The 22,467-nt window shown below is 40.9% G+C and overlaps 1 protein-coding gene across 3 annotated transcripts in view; it reads right to left on the bottom strand.

Moving 5' to 3' along the window:
* WDR70 (WD repeat domain 70) overlaps nucleotides 1-22,467 on the bottom strand; it is a 247,772-nt gene that overhangs the window by 157,351 nt on the left and 67,954 nt on the right. For all 3 annotated transcript variants that reach the window (XM_067545549.1, XM_067545548.1, XM_067545550.1), the window contains 2 exons: nucleotides 16,389-16,448; nucleotides 7,562-7,695 (listed from right to left, as the gene is read on the bottom strand). In XM_067545549.1, the coding sequence (XP_067401650.1) occupies nucleotides 7,562-7,695; nucleotides 16,389-16,448 (194 nt within the window). The remainder of the gene's footprint in view (nucleotides 1-7,561; nucleotides 7,696-16,388; nucleotides 16,449-22,467) is intronic.

Genomic DNA, 22,467 nt, shown 5'->3' with positions numbered 1-22,467 from the left:
TTGCAAACAACTGAAGATTCTTTATTGAAGAATCCAATAAGATATAACTAGATTTTACATGAACAGATGTAAGGAACCAAAGTTATTCTAAGTAACTATGTATCTGAGGATTCTTTCAGAACTAACAGGACCAGGAGGTAGGGCATGTGTGTGTGTGGGGGGGGAGGTGAGAGGGGAATGCGCGCGCATGCACGCTTAATAGTGTTATTTTTCCTGCACTCCAACACTGAAGATTCCAGACGAAAGGATCAAGCATCCATTTCCAAGAGTCAGGATTTTTTAAAAAAAATCGTAATTGTTCGAGTTATAACCCAATAGAAAATAAAAATATGGATCCAAAAGAAAGACTTCAGAGACTGCATTAAAATAAGAAGATTTTTCTACCAACATTCTTGTTTTGATGAATGCTTCAAGGATGAAGAGAGCACACAAGGAACAACCACCGGAGGAATTTCAAATAGCAGACTTGTGCTGACATCATATGAAGTTCTGGTTTGTGACAGAATGCACAATGCATGAACTCATTTTTGTTTAACAAAGCCATTTCCCAAGTACATAATAAAATAAGAAAAATTAAAACTGTACAGAGAAACTATGCAGAGAATACCTAAGGAATTAGCTGAAGCACTCTCTTGAACCATTAGCAATTATTTTCAAGAACTCATGCAGGATAGGTGAGGTCCCATACAACTGGAGAAGAGCAAACACAATATCTAGCTTCCAAAGCCAATAAAAAGGAAGACCCAGGAAAGTATAGACCAGTCTGCCCAACTCTGATATCCAGAAAGATTTCTTCTTCTCATCTCAGAGCATCTTTGCAGACAGAGGGAGCAGTACAGCATCAACATTCATGTCTGTCCACGGACTGTTCCTCCATTAAGTACAGACTTGTCATGCCCCTGCATTTGATGTCCTGCCATCTAGTCAGTGGCTGGCCAGTAGGCCTGACTGACCTTGGTTATACTTGCATTACTTTCTTTGGCATTCTATCATCTGTTTGTCTTCTGCAGTATCCCCACCATTATAATCTTTCTGATTCCTGCCAATCCCACACCCTAATTTCACATCCTTTCTCCTTCTAATTTAATTTGTCTTAAAATCATTCGACTTTATATTTGCTGTCCTTCTAAGAAATCTCATCTTTACTGCCCCCGGCATCTGATGTCAATTTCATTGACCACAGCTGCCTACAGACCACAAAGCAGCACTGTTAGTACACTGGCTTGATACATTTTCACTTTGATGCCAAACAATGTTTTTTCAGTCCATGATTTCATCAATTTCTATGCAGCACTTGTAGATAAAGCACATTGTCTTTTAACTTCATCTGTGATGGAACGGTTAAGATTCTGCTTGTTCTACAATTCACCACTGCTGCATTTCAATACTACTTATTGCCCCTTTTCCAAGATACAATAAATGCCAAGAAGATGAAATGATTGCAAGTCCAAGTTGACTACACCAATTTACCAAGGTAATAAGGAGTGTCATAATTGGAAAAATACTGGAACAAATATTAAACAATCAATTTGTTTAAACCTGGAGGATAATAAAGTGGTAAGTAATAGCCAACATGGGCTTGTGAAGGACAAATCAGGTTAATCCAACCTAATTTCCTTCTTTGACAGGGTAACCTAACTAATGGATAAGAGGACGCAGTAGACATGACATATCTTGATTTTAGTAAAGCTTGTGACACAGTCTTATGTGTCATTCTCATAAGCAAATTAGGAAGATAAAATCTAGATAAAATTACTATAAAATGGGCGCACAACTGATTGAAAAACCATATTCAAAGAGTACTTAACTATGGTTCACTGTCAAAATGGGAGGACATAAGAAGTGAGGTTCCACAGGGGTCTGATACTAGTCAATATTTTCATTAATGACTTGGATGATGGAGTGGAGAGTAGGCTTGTAAAATCTGTGGATGATACTAAACTGGGAGTGGTTGCTAGTAGAGGTGAGCATCAGCATTCAAAATGACCTTGATGAATTAGAGAACTGGTCTGAAATCAATCAGATGAAATTCAATAAAGACAAGTGCAAAGTACTGTACTTAGCAAGGAAAAAAATCAAATACAAAATGGGTAACAGCTGGCTAGGAAGTAGTACTGTAGAAAAGGATCTGGTGATTATAGTGGATCACAAGTTAAAGATAAGTCAACAATGTGATGCTGCAGAGAAAAAAGCAAAAGTCATTCTGGGATGAATTAAACAGAAGAGTCATGTAAAACACAGGAAGGAAATTGTTCCTCTCTGCTTGACACAGGCGAGGCCTCAGCTGGAGTTGTGTGTCCAGTTTGGGGTACCACACTTTAAGAAAGATGTGAACAAACTAGAGAACCCTCATGTGTGATGTTCCCCCTTGCGATCTGGATTGGTGTGTAACTGTGCCACCCCAATCCCTCACTACTGGGCCCCGACTTACTCTGCTTTGCTGTGTGAACCCTCCCGCTCCTGGGTCGGCCCACGCCCAGCATTTTGTGAGTAATCGATCCCTGACCTAATGAAGGAGTGCTTCTGGTCAGCTGCTCCCACTCATGGGATTGACCCGCAGCAAACACCCCTCAGTCCCAGATGTAACCCTGGGACCTGCTGTCTTACAGGGTTCAGTGCTGTACACTGCACCTTGCAAGCTAATTACTTAGTCCGTCAATTTATCAAAGAATTTATATGCACCAGCTCTGTCACTCTAAGTGAAGTCTCTTCACACTCATTCCACATGCACTGCTTTAGATAAAAACAAACAAGTTTAAGTACAGAAAGATTTTAAGTGATTATAAATCAGATTAATATGAATCAAGGTTTGATCACAATTAAAGAATAAATCGCATCCTAAACTAAAATCAACACTTTAGTGGCCTTTCAGTCTGTGATATTAGCTTACCCCACAGGCTGGCTGAAATGATTCCTGCAGCCAGCCCCACCCATTGGCAGTCTGTCAGTGTTCTTGATATTGTTTGCTAGGTCCCTGGGAGAGCTCTGGAGACAAAGATGCCTCTGCCTTTAACAAGTTTCCACATCACTGCCTGGGGTCAGGTGATCGGCCATGTCTGGCAATGGGCATGATTTCCTTAACTTGAGTCAAATGAGGGTCCCCTTATCAGGTGCTCAGGCCAGTCTATTGTTCTTGTATGCATGCCTCTGTGAGGCACGAACCCTCAGCTTTGTGTTTGTCTGGATATATTCAAGCCACATGAGAGAGACATTTGGGAATATTGCATACCAGGAATTTCGTATCTATACATATGACATGGGAGGAAACATATTACCATAACAATATAATGTTCAACATGTAATGAGCATTCCAAAAACATCTTAAATGACATACTTTGCATTAGACAATACACAGTTACACTATAAGAGTGAACATGAATGATACACAGATCACACCATAAGGGAGTACATGGGGTACAGCATGTCATAATAGGAGAGCAACAAACTATGATAAGAGGTTTAGAAACATGATCTACAGTATGAGGAAAGGTAAGAAAAACTTAGTATGCTTAGTTTGGAGAAGAGAAGCCTGAATGGGGACATAACAAATATGTAAAAGGTTGTTACAAAGAGGATGGTGATCAATTGTTCCCCACATGGACTGAAGGTCAGACAAGAAGTAATTGGCTTAGTTTGTAACAAGAGAGATTCAGCAGATATTAAGAAACACTTTCTAACTACAAGGATAGCTAAGCACTGGAACAGCTTACCTGAGGAAGTTGTGGAATCCCCATCATTGGGAGGTTTTAAGAACTGGTTAGACAAAGATCTGTCCATCAGAATGGTCTAGGTATACTTAATCCTGTCTCAGTGCAGGGGGATGGACTAATTGGCTGCCTGTGGTCTCTTCAAGCTCTACATTTCTATGATTCTATGCTAGCCGTAAAATAACTTCAAAACTCCTATCCTTACTCTACCTATCATCTCTGATTCACTCCTCAGAATGTCAGGGCCAGCCTCTGACTGCCCACCTTTCAAATTTTCAGACAAGTACTGTTGTGCTTTTTCAGGCTGCCCCTCACACTTGGGAGGCGCTCCCCATAAATATACACAAAACTGCCTCAGTATCCTCCTTCAAATCCCTTCTTTTCCGTACTGTCTACATAAAACTTGACAATAGTTAGGCAGTAATATCAGCGCAACAGTGACCTATCATGCTGATGAATATTGTCTCATTGTTTCCTTATATTTCTGCTTGCCTGTATAAACTTGTTGTCTCTTATCTTATACTGTAAGCTCTTTGGTGCAGAGACCACCTTTTTGTTCTGTGTTTATATAGCACCTAGCACAATGGAGTCTTAGTTCATGACTAAGGCTTCTAGACGTTATAATAAAATAATAATAAAAACCACACATTTCAAACAGATGCACTGAGAGTCAGAAGGAATAGTTCCAAGACCTGCTAACTAAACAAAGGAACTCAGGGCAGCTGGATAATAAGGTTTTTGGTTGTTTGCTAGACCCAATGGTTACTGCTTTTCAGATGTTTATTGGACTACTCCTAAGAGTGGGGCTCTGGAGAGGCAGTTCCTAAGAACCAAAAATGTTTCCTTTATTAATATTAAACCAAAAGTGTTGGGAAACTTACAAAAGAGTTCACTTTAATAGTGATATATATATATATAGTAATATATGCTAAAAAGCATACCAGAGATCACCCGACTCCAACTGTGGGCTCTGGTAGGTGTCAGCTCTTCAAAACTCACAACTGGCTTTTCCCCGTGGTTACAGGTTCATGATGGTCTCAGATTCAGAACAAGAACCACCCTGAATAGTTGAGTCTTTTATTTATCTTGGACCTTTGATCTTGTCTCATGTAACAGGTGATCAGCAGATAATGGCCCACTCTTCAGGGCATTGCTTCAGAAGTGTGGCTTTTGCAAAACCACAGGTGTGGAAGTTGCATTTACCTCCTCCTAGATATTCCCTAGGAAAAACCACTTAATACTTTTTTATTCCAAGAGTCCATTCTTGTCTGACATATTGTTCAATATAGTCCTTTGAATACCCAAGTTTCGTATCTGTCACATCTTCCCCATCAAGAGTTTACATATGATCTTGGCCCACAATAATACATAAACCACTCATACCACAGACCCAAAGGTACTTAAACTTAATTCAATAAAGTCTCCCAAGGATATTGAAGAAAATTGCCCCATCTTTCACAATCATTTGTAGCAATTTGTCCACATTTCCACTTTTTGTAGGATTCCTTTTTGATTTTCAGGCCATTAAAGAGCTCCTGATGAAGCCATATTGGTTTCTTGCTCTTCTTCCTAGCTTTCCTTCACACTGGGGTAGTGAAGGAAGGACTATTGCTGCAGAAATCTCAACAGTGACCTCTGGATATTACTCTGTGGGGCAGATTGCTTCCAAGGTTGGGTAAAACTCAACTTTAAATCTTAGTTTTTCTGACAACATGTTTGATACAACAATAATTAGCTGACCTGCAGGCTAGAAATGTTTTTGTGGATTGTGGCTCTTTTATCTTAAGTTATTACCAACTTGTAAGAGTAACTGGCTTAAAACCTGTTGTAACATGAATAAAGTTTGGTCATTTTCACTACAACAAACCAAAGTGTGGACCATCAGTAAGGAGATTTGTTTTATATATGTCTGCTCTCTTCAAGTAAAAAAAAAAAAAAAAAAAAAAAAAAAAGGATAATTTAGAATACAGTCTCTTTGCCTATTTCTCCATTTGTATGCTGTTCTGTTTGAAGGCTCATGTTACTTAGCTTAAAAACCTTGTTTCAAGTTATATATAAAACCAAGAATATCAAGGCAATGAGTACAAAAGGAGTACAACATCAGGGCTGAGAAGATGGGGAATAATCAAAATTAATGGTCCAAAATGGACCTATATTTGATGTTTTTAGCATCTCTTTTGTTGGTCTTCCCTAATTTGAGCTTGAATTGTTTATTTTGATTAGGACATCCATCTCTCAATGCCTAAGGGGAAGCTAATCTGCTAAGTAGCTTCTGCTAAAGCATATGAGGGTATGTCCACAGCTGGAAGCGTGCCTCCCAGCCAGGGTAGGCAGACTCATGCAAACATTGCTTGAGCCAACATAACAGTGTGGACATTGTGGCACTGGCAGCAGCACAAGCTAGCCACCTGAGCTCAGGCCCAGAGGGTCGGGTAGGGTTCTACTTGTTGCAGCAGAATTCCCAGCATATGCCCACCCCTCACCCCCCACCCGCTCGGTGCCAACATTAAAACCGTGACCTGACCTTATTAGGCTGCATCTGTTGTTTACAGCAGTTAGTTGTTATGCTGCTATAAGAAAACCGACTACGCACCCCAGTGCCTATGTTGTTCACAGATAGCTTTGTTGCCCACCAATAACGGGCTATGTATCCCGTGCCATAACAGCTCTACCCAAGGCCACAGGCCTCGTCATAGTCTGGCACGTACTAATGTATATCCCTCCCCCAATCCAGAGCTACCAAACTTGTGATGCATTCTCTAGTATAAAAAGGGGTACGCCCCATGCCCAAATTGAGAAAGCGTTCGCCAGCCTGATCACCTGGACCGCCCCGCTTCTCCCGTTCCCGTACTCTGAGCGCGAAACGTGTAAGCCGGCCCGTACCGAACGATATGATACGACTCCTTCTGTGCCTCGTGGTGAGATATAGAAAGTAACTGCTTTGCCTTTTTCTCTGCCTGCGTTATATGATAATCATTTAAGCTACGTATTAAGTATTACAGCGTGTACCCCATATTCCTTAATAAAATTTTGTTGCATTATCCAACTGACTAATTATTGACTCTGGGGGATCCATAACCTGTCGAGACACTACTCAGGCAACTAATCTATGTTGTGATGTCCACGCTGCTATTTTTGATGTGCCAACTCAAGCGGAGTTAGTGTGTGTGTGTCTATCTGGGTAGGAAAGAATGCGTCCAGCTGCAGCGTAGATATACCCTAAGTGTGCAGTCAAGAGATGGCAGATTCACAGAGCTTCTTCCTCCTTCTACAGTAAATGGTAGTTGCTGAGAAAACACTCTGCTAGAACCAGTCTTCACAGAGAGCTGAAGACTAGTGTTTACGCACAAATACCTTGAGAAGGTCAACGGATGGCATTCAAATATTAAGGAGATAAAGTGCAGAGAAACAAATTTTGACACTGCTTCATCTGGACCTGAGATCTGGGTCTCCTGTTTAGTCATGGATAAGATGTAAAATGGATATTCTTATTAACAAATTTCAGTTAAAGTATCTTAAAAGTAAAGCCTGTAGCACTGAGCCAGATATCTCTGCTACTATATGTGGTAGAAGGATTCCAGCTAAGCACATGGTCCTCAAGTCCATTCCTGGCAAAGTGCTGGGCATTTGTGAATCCTTTGGGCAAAATGTAAAAAAAACATTATTAAAGTCTTTCAAACAAAGTGGGGAAGACAGGCAGCATCTAACCATCTCTATCCACATTTTGTCTAAGGCAGAAATATTAGGAGATAGTAAAACCCTTCCAACAGAGTTATCATATAACTTACAGCTTCTAGTTACAATTCACTGTAATACAGGGACTGTTAATGAAGAAAGGCAGTTTCAATACATACCATTCACAAGGCTGAAGTGATCGAAAAGCTTGAAGAGATGCATCCATTCCAGCAAAGTCCCAAAGTCGAACATCATAGTCATAGCCTCCAGTTACCAAACGGGCACCTGAAGGATCCAAACCCAAAGCAGAAACCTACACAGACAGACAAAAAAACAATTCAATGAAGATAATTTAGAGATAGTCTGATCTTCCTCTTTGAACTCTTTTCTTAAACTGCAACCAGTACACAGAACAGTACTAGACTCACACAGCCATATTTCAGTCATTGCCTTAGTTTGTTCCTTCCACATGGCTCTCCATTTTTTTTGGAGCGTTTCTATTACCTCTGGTGTGAAGTCTGAGTTATGTACAGAGAAATAAAAATCACCCATTCTGATGGCATCATTTCAGGAATTTCATACAACAGAGTAGTACCTATTGGAAATATGTTTCCAGGATGTTAGAGACCAATGTATTCTAGTAGGGCCCGCTGTTGAGCAGCCAAGCAGTGGGTTTCTGGAATGGGATGAAGGATTGGGCCTTAATGAAGACAATGTGGAAATGTTAGCAGAAGCACTAGAAGCTTTATGGTCAACAGGAACCATGACTATCTTAGCAACAAACCCCTTGCTAACAAGATATCAAGAAAAGGAAATGTATGAATTCCCTTCCAGTGGTGAAAAGCTCTAACCACATATATATTTTTCTGTAAATTCTGTGGGAGCAGTGGAGAGTACACAGGGAAGTGTGCGTATGAAGCTGGAAATGTTTCTTCCGGTAGCAGACGCATAAAAACCTGTGGTGCAATATCCAGATTTTTTTAATGTGAAAATAGGCATCTGCTAAAGTGATGTAGGTCAAAGTCATCAGCTTCTTATGATTACCATTATACATGTCAGAGATTCCATCCTAAAACCTACCAGAAAAATCCAGATTGTAAAGGAAGTGATGAGAGTGATTAATCTAGCAACTTCCTTTCTTCTGAGTCAGTACTAAGCCAGTCACCCACTAAAGCATCATTTTAGGGGAACACTACTGCTGGAAGTGCCATCTTTCAGGTGAGATATTAAAAAAAACCCCAACCCTGATAACCCATTACACTTTTCACAAGCGCATGTATATGTATATGTCCAGGTTCTCTATACAAACTGAAATTTGGCTATTACATCCTGTCTATCTAAATTCCCCATGTATTTTCAATTGGATACAGAACTTTTCTTCACTTTCTATCCCAAACTGTTCAAATGTATCACTGTACAAGGGGCCTTCAAAACATCCTAGGCATCGTGCAATCCTCAGGCCCTATCCACTAGGATGAATTTCACATTTAGGACGATGAAAAACAGAATGTGACCATTTAGCTTTTTCAGAAATGGGAAATCATTAACTATTTAAGACTTTAAATAAGATTTTTGCACACCATTCATCTTACTTAGGATTTGCGGTCCATAAAGCCTGTGGATAAACCCCATATTAACCATGCATTCGATTAATATTCTAAAATGGATTTGTCTGCCACAATCACTATCTGTACACTGTCCCAGTTGTGATGTGAAAAGTTAAAAAGCATGACATTGAAAACATCTAATACTCCTTTTCCCATGCTCACCTACGTATCAAAGATGTCAGGAGAAAATTTATTTCTGCAGTTTCATTGGGAAAAAGTAACTCCTATTACTCTGTACAAGCAAGGCAACTGGAAAATTAATCAGGTTTCTGGAAAGAATCTAACTTGGGAAATCTTTTCTGAGACATTTCAGCTGCACAGGAATAAAGTCATCATCAGTCTAAGATCATTAGATTGAAGAGGTACAGATGGGATATTTAAGTTTAGATTAAAAACATTTAATAAAATTAAGCTCTGTATGTACTATGTCCTGAAAAAAGATCTTGCGTTTATAGTCATTTTTATAGGATTATAATTTTACTATATAAATGTATAGATGAGTAATTTCATTATAAATAAACTGGATAACCCTTCTGTGGGATAACTGATTTTTCCAATGATCTGTTCTGTTCACTGGATCCAACATATTTGTACTGTATATACCCAATCTGTAACTCACCTCTGCTCAAAGTGATAACAACTGCATTCTTACGTCCAAATATCTTTTAGAGGCTTCCCAGGCTGTAAACATTTTAAATTAGAAATAAATTCCATTTTAAAATGCCACACAAATATATAAACTGCATTAAGGTAGAAGCACTGCACAACTTGGACATGGATAATACAACCTGTTCTCTATAATGTTGTGCCTTTGTTGTTTTGTTTTTTGACAAGCATTGCTAATGCCAGACATTTGTACTAAAATTTTATCATATTTAACCTAGTTGAAATTAAAAGTATAGTTAAAATTCTGATCAAAAGAGAGCCAGAAAATAAGTTATTTTACTATTTCCATGAATGTTTTCATATGCAGCAAATCAACTATCCAAAGTGCATTCATACTGTTTACACAGGCCATAACTGAATCACTTCAGGCCTGAAAAATAATGTGTCTTCCAAAGGAAGTGAGACTAGACACCAAAGAATACTGTTAAGAAGATGAGACTTTGAAAGATCAAGAATTTATACATTTAAAATGCAAACCATATAAGGTTGTTAGGAAAGCAAGGCTAACCATCAAGCTTATAAAATATATCTTTCATCTATATTTAAGCAGCAGCCAAATGTTCACAAGGTATGTTTTATGTTTTGTTCTGACATATTTTGAGAATTTGTTCAAACTGCTTAAAGGCATGATAATATTTTTTAAAAGATTTGTCCATTTCTTTTTTAATCTTTTCCAATTATTCAGTTGGCTTGTAGCAGCACAATGCAATGGGAAATTAGTCAGTGATCTGAATCAATTTAGATTATCCCATATGGTCTAGCAGATTAATTTATATACAAACAGTTGTACAAAACACAGGATTCATTTCTAGGGTAATTTAATTTAACATGCACTTCAAAAGTAAATAGCTTCTCAGACAAAATAGAAAACTAGTTTTGCTAAAGGTTATAAACAACAATTAAATAAAGCATGTTTTATACGTGCAACAATGTATTCAACTATTCTGCCAGAGTTTTGTTTAAAATGCAATATGATGTATAGTTTTTTAGCACTTATAATCCAAGCAAACACTTTCTAAAATGTCTTTTCATCCTATGCAAATTTCCCACATACAAGTATCTTTCAACAAAATCCCCTCCTCTTAACAAGAAATTATAAAAACCACTGTGTCAAAGCAACATGGCAAATTAGTCACTCTCGAGGACACTCCTCATGTGACAGACTGACTTCTGCATCTCACTTTCTATGGAACTATGTGGTCTGACCATTCCTAGACCATATCTCCAGGCTGCAGCTTCCTAGTTTCCAAAATTTTAACAACACAGGTCCAACTCTGTTCTGGCATCTGTAAGAGTTTTCCTCTGGGATCCTGTGACAGTATAAGTTTGCAGTGAAAGAGAAACAACATCTTCAAAACATAGCATTATTTATTCATTCCTCAAAAGGAACAAAACATGCAGGGCAAAGGGTAACAAATAAAAAAGCCCACACTTATGGGTAATACTTACACCTTGGTAAATTCCCCAGCTCAGCTAACTCCATCTCTGAGTTGGGAGAGTCAGCTTGTCATGCTCACATTATTTTTCTCTGCGTATTTGCCAGCTTGTCAGTTTTTCGCTGACACACTCTAGCAGTTCCCTCTAGCTTACTCAGCCACCCCCACGCCTCTTTTCTGGAATCTTTTAGGTTTAGAATCACTTTCAATCCCAGGCTTTAGCACTGGGAAGAGTAATCCAATATAGCCTGGATGGAGCTAGACAGCTTCTTTCCCACTGATGTTGGAGGCCCAGTGCAATTTGAGTTGCTTGACCACTGTCCTACAGGCCTAGCATAGCTTCATTTGATTGCTTGGCTATTCTGACCGCTGTAGCATGACATCTTCCAGTTGGCAGAGACTGAATAACCTTATAAATGTCTCAGTTTCTGCATACCACGGCATATAATAAGACAAAATACAGATACTGTATGCTTGCAGCTGCACATAGATAACGGTGATGTGAACAACAAGAAGGCTCCATTATCAATGGGAAAAGCCTTTCCAGACCTTTGAGGAACCTAGTAATCATTTCATGTGAAAAGACTGTTCTACCTCCCTCCAAGGGATGGAAAGCAGATAGGCCACCATATGGACTTTAATTGACGAGAAGACCAATCCTTCTTGCTTCAGGTGGAGCACATACTCCAAGATTGTTGGGACCGATGCCTCAGTCGGGGACATGACATGCTCAGTTGCCCAGCAGGTGAAGCGCTTCCACTTAGTCTTATAGGCCAATTTGGTCGATGGCTTCCTGATCTCCAGAAGCACATGCTGAACTTGGCTCGAGCAGGCCTGCTTCTCCTGGTTCAGCCATGGAGCATCCAAGCTGTCAGGTGGAGGGTGGCCAGCTCCGGTGGAGCAAGCAACCTTGACCTTGGGATAGAAGGTCCGGATGCAGCAGCAGAGTCCAATGCCTGGATCCCGTCAGCTCTAACAGCATCCCGAACCAACGCTGTTTGGGCCACACTGGTGCCACAAGGATGACCTGTGCCTTGTCTTTCTTCACCTTCTGGAGGACTTTGTGGATCAAAGGAATCAGTGGGAAGGCGTACAGGAGTCCCTCTGACCAAGGGAGGAGAAAAGCATCGGTGATGGAGCCTGCACTGAGGCCCTGACAGGAACAGAAGCAATGGCACTTCCTGTTGGCCCTGGTAGCAAAGAGGTCTAACTCAGGGATTGCCCCACCTTTGGAAGATGAAAGCCGCCACCTCCAGATGGAGGGACCACTCGTGGTGAGAGCAGAAGGACCTGTTGAGAGGCTCCGCCAAAGAGTTGTTGACTGCTGGGGGATGAACGGCTATTGGGTGAATATTGTGGCTGATGCAAAGGCCCCAGGAGTGCATGGCCTCTACGCATAGGGCAGGGGATCTGGCCCCCCCTTGTCTGTTGATATAATAGACAGAGGCCACATTGTCCATGAGAATCTGCACCACTTGTTGGCAAGATGTGGTAGAAAAACTGCACAGGCTAAACTAATTGCCCTGAGTTCTTGGATATTGATATGTAACCCCCAGTTCCCCTGAGGCCCATGTGCCCTGGGTCTTCAGGGAATCAATGTGAGCTCTCCATCCCACATCCAAGGCATCAGAGTTACCGATAGCTGGGGTGCTTCATAAGGCATTCCCGAAAGGACGTGACCAGGATTCGACCACCATACCATGGAGGTAAGTATTTTTGGAGGGACCATAAGTATCCTGTCTAGATGGTGACTCACCAGAGAATAGACTGACACCAACCACATCTGGAGGGGTCTAAGGTGCAGCCTGGCCTGGGAAGCCACATAGGTACAGGCCGCCATGTGGCCCAGGAGGCTGAGTCACACCCTCGCTGTTGTGAGGGGACGAGCTGAAATGCGGGGTAATAATCTCTGTCATAGCACAGAATCTTTCCTCTGGAAGGAAAGCTCTGGCCCTGGATGAGTCCAGCATTGCTCTGATAAATTCTACTCCTGGTACAGGAACTAATCCTGATTTCTGTTTATTAGGAGGCCTAGCACCCGACGAATACCTCGAGTGATTGAAATGCTGGCCTGGACCCGAGACCTTGACCTGTCTCTGATGAGCCAGACATGCAGGTAAGGCAACACCTGCACTCCATTCCTCCTGAGGTAGGCCACTACAACTGACATGCACTTGGTGAAAACTCTTGGTGCAGTCTGCGAACTTGTTCAGTGACTGCCAGATATTAAAATGGTAGCTACCTAGCAGCACCTGTTGGTTTGCCACTCGTAGCTGCAGGCTGGTCATAGAATACATTTTTCGACCGAACAAGTCGAGTCTCTTGGCATCTCTGTGTTTAGGAGTGGAGCTGACTTTCCCATCTGTCCCTTTCGTTGGCAGCTGTGACCACCAGAATCCTGGCACAGGGCCAATATAAAAAGATATTCAAACCCTTTTGCCGGAACATAATATTTCCTTTTTGCCCTCTTCGATGTGGGGGGCAGGGAGGCCAGAGATTGCCACAGGGCTTTGGCCAGTTTAAAAACCCTCTCATGGACTGGGAGGGCCACTCTTCTAGGAGCTGCAGAGGCCAATAATCCAAACAGTTCATCAACTAGCTCATCCAGTTCCTTAATCTTGAGGCCCAAGTTGGAGGCAACCCTTTTCAATAAGTCCTGATATGCCTTAAAATTATCCATCGGCACCACAGATGAGGGTTCCGTGACTGCCTCGTCCAGTGACAATGAGGAAGAGGCCGGTACCTGAGCTGGGGGAGGGGCCTTTATTCTGGGGTATGGGGGGAGAGGGACCCCCTGGGGCCAGAGGCATGTAAACCTTCCTGGTCCGAATCCGTGTCCAAGTGGGGTGCCGCGCTCTGATGGATGGAGGACTGCAGCACTGAGGTTCTGCTCACTGAACTGACCTGAAGAATCCCAGAGGGGAACCCCCATCGATACGGTCAGGATCCAGGCCATTAGCCTTGTGGCCATGCACCTATTGGTGGTATCGTGGGGAAACCGGGCACCGCAGCCAGAGTTTGTGTAGTCTGGAAAACTTCATTGCTATCTGAGGATGAGGCGCTGATATCTGACGACCATGGTGGAGCTGTCTCCATATACCTCGCGGTGCCATGTGAGACGCATTCTTGATGCGCCAGCACCAAAGAGCGGCCTGAGGAGTGCGAACACTGGGTGTGATAGGACCAGCTCTTGTCCTTGAGCTTCCTGTATGGGCTAGGCAAGCAGGGTCATGGTGTCGGGGAATAGCACTGTGAATCTGGCGACCTGTGTCACCCTGCTTCATAGCGATGCTCTGCTCAGTGTCAGTCCTCTGGGGAACAGCGATGAGAGCTCAATCTGGCAGTATCCTGATCCAGAGAGCGTGGCCTTGACTCCGGGGACTGCCTGCGCACCGGCAAGCGGTGCCTCGATGATGGGGACAGATGAGCAGATCTATTCCTTGGCGTCTGCAGTACCAGCAGCACCAGGAGGTCCTTCATAGCTTGGAAGGCCTCTGGAGTCAACAGCACCACTAAGAAATGAGGACCTCTACCGCTACCCGGAGTCGGTGGAGGGCCAGGTGCCAGGGTCGACGCCCGCTGAGGTGAGGGACCTTTCTAAGGCGGAGAGGGTTGGCGGCCTGATGCAGGTCTTGCCAGGTCCCCCTTAGCCTTCTCCGCAGAAGTGTGTCCGTGCGGATCTTCTTGGACCTCTTCTTCGGAACTGGGGAGGGAGATCAGTGCCAGGTGGATGAAACAGGTGCTAGAGGGGCACTGCGCGCTGAGGACGTTGTGCTCAGTGCCAAGTCTGACCTGCCAGGCTCCGAGACTGGTCTAAGAGCTGACTCCATCAGAATGGCTCTGAGAATGATATCCCAGTCTTCCTTTCCGTGGGGGGAAACTTTTACAGATCTTACACCGCTCACTGACATGGGCTTCCCCCAGACACTTTAAACAACTTTGATGACAGTCGATCCTCAGCATAGGCTTTTTACACCAAGCGCAAGGTTTGAACCCAAGGGAACGGGGCATGCCCTGACTCTAGAATTCTAACAACTAACAAACTAGAACTAACTATAACCAAACAAGTAACTATATACACTAAAACTATGAATAAACCACTAGGGAGATGAGAAGAACTTGTGAATGAAAGAACATTCCAGCACCATCACTGATGGCAAGAAGGAATTGAGAGGGAGGGGGAGCTGGCGGTGCCTATATGTGGGGGCATGTGTGCGCTGCTGCAGGGGGCACCAGAGCCGGCTCATATGGGTAACAATAAGGGAAAAAGTTTTCCAGCACCAGTGCACATAGCAAGCACACACCCCTAAATTGAGAATGGATATGGGCAAGCACTCAAAGAAGAAATAATTTTTTTTTAATATTCAAACCTAAACAGTTCAGCCTTTTTTGAATACAAGGAGGGATCTACTGCTAATTTTAAAATAATTTTTGCAACCTTTGTTTTTATCTGTGTTTTGTTTTGGGGTTTTTTAAACAGCCCTTGTATTAAATTAACAGGAAAGGAAAAAAAAAATGAAATTTGGTAGTCATCCTCCTTGAGGGAAAGAATCTGTAGGAAGTCTGTAGGAGAAAGTAAGCTCCTTGCTTCATTCACTGAACATCTTGAAAGGTAAAGAACTGCACACGTCCTAAGGTTCACTAGAGAGGGCTCTCTTGTAAATGGTATGATAAATATGCAAAGGACCATTATTACTGGGACTTGGATTGTTCCGATCCATTGAAATTTTGATATTAACACTAATTTTTGCTTTCTCAGGGCAGAAAATTTGAATTTTTCTGGAGTCCTGAATAACCCACATGAACATCAAGACTTGATCTGGTTTTGATATAGATTTCTTGTCATTTTGCTTTTTCCTAATCCTTTTGGTAAGAAAACAGTTGATCTGGGGAGCTTAGATTACTTCCCAACAGGATTGTGCTCTTATGATCCAGTTTTTTAGTTAAGGATTCACCCACAGACCCAATCTACAAATATCAGCAGCCACCTCTGCAAGATACTTGAGGACTCTTTTTAAAGAAAATACTCCATCCCATCAATCTGAATTACCTCAATTTTCACCTCTGAATATCAGGCTTTTTTATTGCTTAACTTCACAGCTGCCGAGTCCAGAAAGGAACCTTGTATTGGCACTGGTGGCTGCACAGAGGTTACTCACCTTTTTCTACTGTACTTCATTTTAAGTTTTACTGCTGTTGCAACCAAACAAATATAAATGTATCTAGTTTGCCATAAGTGGTTCAACAATTCTGGAGAAATCCATTAGTATATAAAAAGTCTAGGAGTTATCACTTACTGTTTTGGTCCCATGCTGGAGTGTTATTTCATGAGAGTCTGGAATTTTCTTGACAGGGTTCTGAAAGAAACAAACAAACAAAAAAGAATGGATATAGGCTGGTGCCATTACATCGAGAAAAACACCACAATATGAACATTAAAATAAGCTGCTTACCCCGAACAGGAAATGAAAACCAATTTCTACTTTTTCCTAATATTTTTTTTAGAGTAAAATCATTTCCGCATAAAATGTTATAAAATATGTATATGCTATTAATGAGGTAAGCAACACTATAAACAGAATAATGGATAGGCTTTAAGTATTTAGGGGAAAATTCCATTTATGTTTCTTATGACTTCAATGAGAAAAAACATTTAGTTTGGGTTTGTTTTTTGTTTTTTTTTTTAAATGAACATATATCTAAGGGCAGGAGAAAAATTAAAAACTAATGATAATCTAAAACATTTTTCTTTTTGGTTCTGTCCCTTAGAAAAACTAAAACTTCTCCTGCTGGGTCCTTGATTCCAAAGACCTTAAAATCTTGAATTACAATTTTAATAGGCCATACTACAGCTCAAATTATTGGAATTTGTGAAGTATTTATTACACATTTAACACAACAATCTAAATCTCTATCATAATTCCTGTTATATATAATGTATATAGGACAAAGGACAGGCTTCAAATGATGTATCTCAAGCTCTACTGTGACTACAAGTATGCCACTACATCAGTTTGTGTGTCAGACTCTGGGATGGATTACCTAGGGAGGTGGTGGAATCTCCATCCTTACAGGTTTTTAAAGGAGTGGCTTGACAAAGCCCTGGCTGGGATGATTTAGCTGGGGTTGGTCCTGCTTTCAGCAGAGGGTTGGGCTAGATGACCTCCTGAGGTTCCTTCCAACCCTAATCTTCTATGATTCTATGTAGACAACCTGATGCAATTCAGTGCCGTTTATTTAATCCCAATATACAGGCCTAAAGCCATTTACAAACCCCAGCAGATTTATAAGAACCTTAAAACATCACTTTAACAACAGTTACAAATATGTAAAACATTACTTCTCAACATTAAAGTTGAACGGATTTTGGTCACTAAGTTAAGTTTTAATGGAGATCATGTGACATTCACAAAATACTCATTTAACTGACATTACTTAATGTTCTAAAATAGTTATAATCCATCATTCTGATGTCAGATCTGTAGTTATAACTTTCTACTACTAGAAATTGAATAAAAATTACTTTTTAAAGTATAGTTTACAGTGTAATTAGTAACACTGTCCATATGATAGAGCCCCAACACGGGACATCAGAGCACATGGACACCTGATACCATAATGCAAGTTACTTGCATTAGATGATTGCACATTTATTTGATATAGGTATAGCATACAGTTAAATCATTCCTACTTTATTTTCTTTCCATTTACATTTTGCAAGTCCAAAATGGTCATTAGTGTAAACATAATACAAGAGTTTGACATTGTCTCTTTAGAAGAAGGGTCCAAATCACTGACCCATGCTTAGTTAAACAGTCTACACTTGTTCTCACTCCCAGGCTCCACAATTTTTCAGAAAAGGGGATAATTCTACATACAGCCCACAGGCCACTTAGTTGAATGTTGGTATAAAGTACCCTAAAGCAATGGTTCCCAACCTGGGGAGAGTCACCCCCTTGGGGAGGGAAGGGGTGCCAAAGATTCCAAGGGGTCCATGAGGCTTCAGCAACATTAAGGTCATTTAGCCCTCTAAGCTCCATGGCAGATGCTGCAGCCTTAAGCTCCACACCGGCCAGAGCGGAGGAGCAGCCTCGCCAAGGGAGCAGCAACCCCGAGCTCCACACCAGCTGGAGAGGAGGAGCTGCCCGGCCAGGTGCCTGGCTGGAGAGGAGCAGCCCCGTGTTGGTGGGGGCCTGGAGCAGCCTCGGCCAACCCACCAGAGCCCACCTTCATTGCCCTCAGTCCATGTGGGATGGGAAGAGGCAGGGCCACACGGGACATGAAGTGGTGGCTGCGCCAGGGAAGACAACTTCTTACTCAGGTAAGAGTAATTTTATTATTATGTAATTTAGTGTTATTATTATAATCATTATATGTGTTTATAAGAGTTATATGTGTTTATGGCCAGTGAGGAAGTGGGCTGAGGGGTGCACGCATTTTACCTAGTGTTAACTAATGGGGCTTTCACTAAAAAAGGTTAGGAAACACGGTCCTAAAGGACCACTTCCCTACATATTCTTACTTGAACGGATCGCCACTTGGTTTATTTCAATGATGGTTTAAATGTACTTCTTAATTTCCAAAACGCTTCTCTGGTGTCATCATTGTAGAAAAGTTAAGAGATGGGTCCATAACTCCAGATCCAAACAGTCCCAATCCTATGGAAGAAATTTGGGTTCAGGCCCCCCCCTCCATAAAGCACCAGAAAAAGTTATTTTTGTATTATTAATTAAGCCTCCTGTGGCTGATCCACTTTTATATTCTAAAGTACTTTTAATTCCTGCTCATCAACAATTTTTGGTACTTGGCATCACCAAGAGGTCTAGAACATTTTATAAAACAGGAGGCAGGAGTCAAGGAAAATCATACATGTAGATAGTGATAAACATGCGTCTGCCACAGTAAAGGAAGCACCATCTTTTAAGCACAACCTTCATGACCAAAGAGAGGTTGCCACAGACTTTTCATTGGTTAGCAGCAGCAAATACAGACAGCATTTCGGACACTTGGTATATAGTCAGTGCAAAAGTGTTAAGAAAAAATTTATATTCCTATTCACAAAAACAGGTGTACTTTTGAAATTATGTCTATTTCAGTACTTAATATAGTTTTAAGGGGTAACCTGCCTGTCTTGTGAGTTCTTTTGATATTTTACACAGCAACAGAGCAGGCAAGGGAGCCCTTACAAACATGAACAAAGTTTGTCTCCACCATATGAAGTAGTAACAAGCTGAACTTTTTACAATTAGCTATTTATGCTTCAGCTTTTAGGCAACTTACATAATTTTTTAAAAAAAAGTTAAGATGTTATTTACCTATCCCAAAGCTACCAAGAAACACTAATAAAAATCCATTCCATACAACTCAGATTAATAAAGAAAATGTGCAAGACACAGACCAACATTTATTTCATTTTAACCTCTAGCACCTCCAAGTGGCAATAATTAGGTCTCCTCTGAGATGCACACAAAGTTCACATAAAGAGGTTTCTCACTGTAAAGCACTCATGTTGAATTCGTTTCTGGCTGCGTAACAATAAGGTGGAGCAACAGATATGTGTAAACAGTACCACCTGATAAATCTTAGAATTCTAACAGTTTGTTCCTAAAAATCAGACACAGAGTATTCGCTGTGCTATACTCTGTGCTGTCCAAGGGATTCCTGCCATTTAAACTAACTGTTTAGATTATTCAAAACAAAAATTAAGATAACAACCTCCAGTGACATATCTTGGCAAAACATCTCTTAAAAATAGCTAAATATTTACAAAAAAATCAACGTGACTCATTCTATTTTAGTAACTCTAAACTTCCTAAATTATAGAGGACACTATAAATATCTCAAACCTGCAAAAACAAATGCCTATATATGCACACAAGTACAGATGTAACCAGTAACATCATTCCAAAGAACAAGGAACACCAGAGAAGGATTTTTCACACTCTTAAGAAAAAATTTAGGTAGTATATTATGACAAATGCTGACTTTTCTGCTAGGAAGAATCCCACACATTTTGGGACTAAAACTATAAGCTTGACTAATTACTAAAACAAATGGTTTGTTCAGTGTAAAACTGCACATTAACCTAGCTTAGAATCCCAGTGAAAATACAGTCTAGATCAATTTACTGTAAGGTGGATGAAAACTAGTTGAAAGACTATACTGAAAGAGTAGTTACAAAGGGTCTGTGTCTAACTAGGGGGACCGATCTAGTGGTCTCCTGCATGGGTCTGTCCTGTGTTCAGTACTGTTCAATGTTTTCATTAAGGACTTGGATAATGGAGTGGAAATTATGCTTATAACATTTGCAAACAAACCAAGCTGAGAAGGTCTGAAAGCACTTTGGAGGACAAGGTTAGAATTCAAAATGGCCGTAAGAAATGGGAAAATTTGTCTAAAATTAACAAAATGAAACTCTGTAAAGACAAGTGCAAAGTACTACACTTAGGGAGGAAACATTAAATGCACAGCTACAAAATAGGAAATGACTACTGCTGAAAAGGATTGAGGATTATAGTAGTTCACAAACTGAATATGAGTCAACAATGTGATCCACTCACAAAAAAGGCTAATATTCTGAAGTACGTTCACAGGAGTATCATTTGTAATTGTTACGCTTGGCACTGATGAATCCTCGATTGGAGTATTACATCTAGTTCTGGTCACCACATTTGAGGTGAAATTGGAGATAGTCCAGAGGAAAGCAACAAAAATAGTAAAAGGTTTAGAAAGCATGAACTATGATGGAAGATGTAAAAAACAGCATATTTAGTCCTCAGGAAAGAAGATGCAGGGGGAAGACCTGATAACAGTCTTCATATATGTTAAGGGATGTTATGAAGAGGACGGTGATCAGTTGTTCTCTATGTCCACTGAAGATAGGATGAGCAATAATCAGCTCAATCTGCAGCAAATGGGATTTAGATTATATATTAGGGAAAACTTTTAAACTATAAGAATATTTAAGCACTGGCATAGGCTCCCAAGGGAGTTTATAGAATCCCTGTCACTGAAGGGCTGTCAGAACATGTTAAACAAACACCGGTCAGGGATGTTCTAGGAATATTTGGTCCTACCTCAGTGCAAGGGAGCTGGACTGGATGATCTCTCAAGGTTCCTTCCATACAATATTTCTTGGATTCCATGAGTCTATTGCAATGCCAAATAATGTTGAGTTTGAACTTAGAATTCATACTGACTAGAAGAAGACAACCTGAAATCTGAACATGTATTTTTGATTGTACCAAAAGTTTTGACATGGCAACTTTACGTTCCTTCCCAATTATCACAGGAATTGAGATGTGTGATTAATATTTTTCCTTATATTTCTACAAAACTCTGCATTTGTATTGCTTTAAGCTGTTAATGTGTTTTTAAACCTATAAAATATCATTTAATTAGCCAATAGCCCTGCTCAATAATGTAAGATCAATGAAAAGGAGAATTTTGTCTCAGCTTGCACATGGTGTTTCTGCAGAGACGATCACAAGTCTGGAATGTGGGCCACTGCTCCTCTTTGTTGCAGGTAACTCCACCTCTACCTGTTTGCTGAGCTTTTGGTGCCTCCTTTCAGCATCCTCTTCTTCCTCAGGCGCAGGTGGAGCTTACTTATCTTGAAGTACCAACATCAAAACTGAATGCTCTGAAATATGCCATTAGAGCAACCAACTGTAGGTTAATACCAGGGTAGGGCTTCTTCAGATTGGTGATCTCCTTTCAGAAAATGAGTTTAAAAGACAAGACAAAATGCAAGGAATCTACCAGTCATTCTACAATTTGGGCTGAACCAGAGGTGAATCCTGGGCAAGCTAAATAAAGCAGAACAATAAGGTGGAAGAGAATGGGCTTGGCTTGGACCATGAGCCCTGCATCCAAATGGTCTCATCCAGATTTTGAAATGTGCAAAAGGGTGGACAAATCACTACCACTTTTTGTTCATTCCTCTTTAAAAAAAATGGCTTTTACAGCTCACGGGGAAAAGATGCCCATTTCTGTTGTCCAGATTTCCGTAATGTAGATATATAGGCACTTTTTTACAACCAGCCAGAAGGCTCACCCACCACTTTTCCTGCACTTTGAAAAGCACAAAAAGGAGTCCAATTTGCAAAAGTCTATATAAATCAAATTATCAATGATGCCAACAGCATCCAAGGAACACCAGAGACTCAACGGAAGAGGATGGAGGGGCAAAGTGAGGGGAGATAAATGAGACGATTGATATGAAAACTGAAATTGATCTTTGGGAGAAACACAGGTCCCAAACAAATGGAAACTCTGCCACTGAGTAATACCAGGCAGAGGTATGTGCAGTTAAACTATTATTATATATTTGACTCGGAAAGTGGAAGACAGCCATAAAAAATGCCACCCTCACTG

The sequence above is a fragment of the Emydura macquarii genome, unplaced genomic scaffold (assembly GCF_026122565.2).
Source record: "Emydura macquarii macquarii isolate MOO-44397 ecotype Brisbane River unplaced genomic scaffold, CSIRO-AGI_Emac_v2 contig_1045, whole genome shotgun sequence".
Classification (NCBI taxonomy): domain Eukaryota; kingdom Metazoa; phylum Chordata; order Testudines; family Chelidae; genus Emydura; species Emydura macquarii.
The sequence above is the reverse complement of the archived record's forward strand: the minus strand, read 5'-3'. Positions and strand labels throughout refer to the sequence as shown.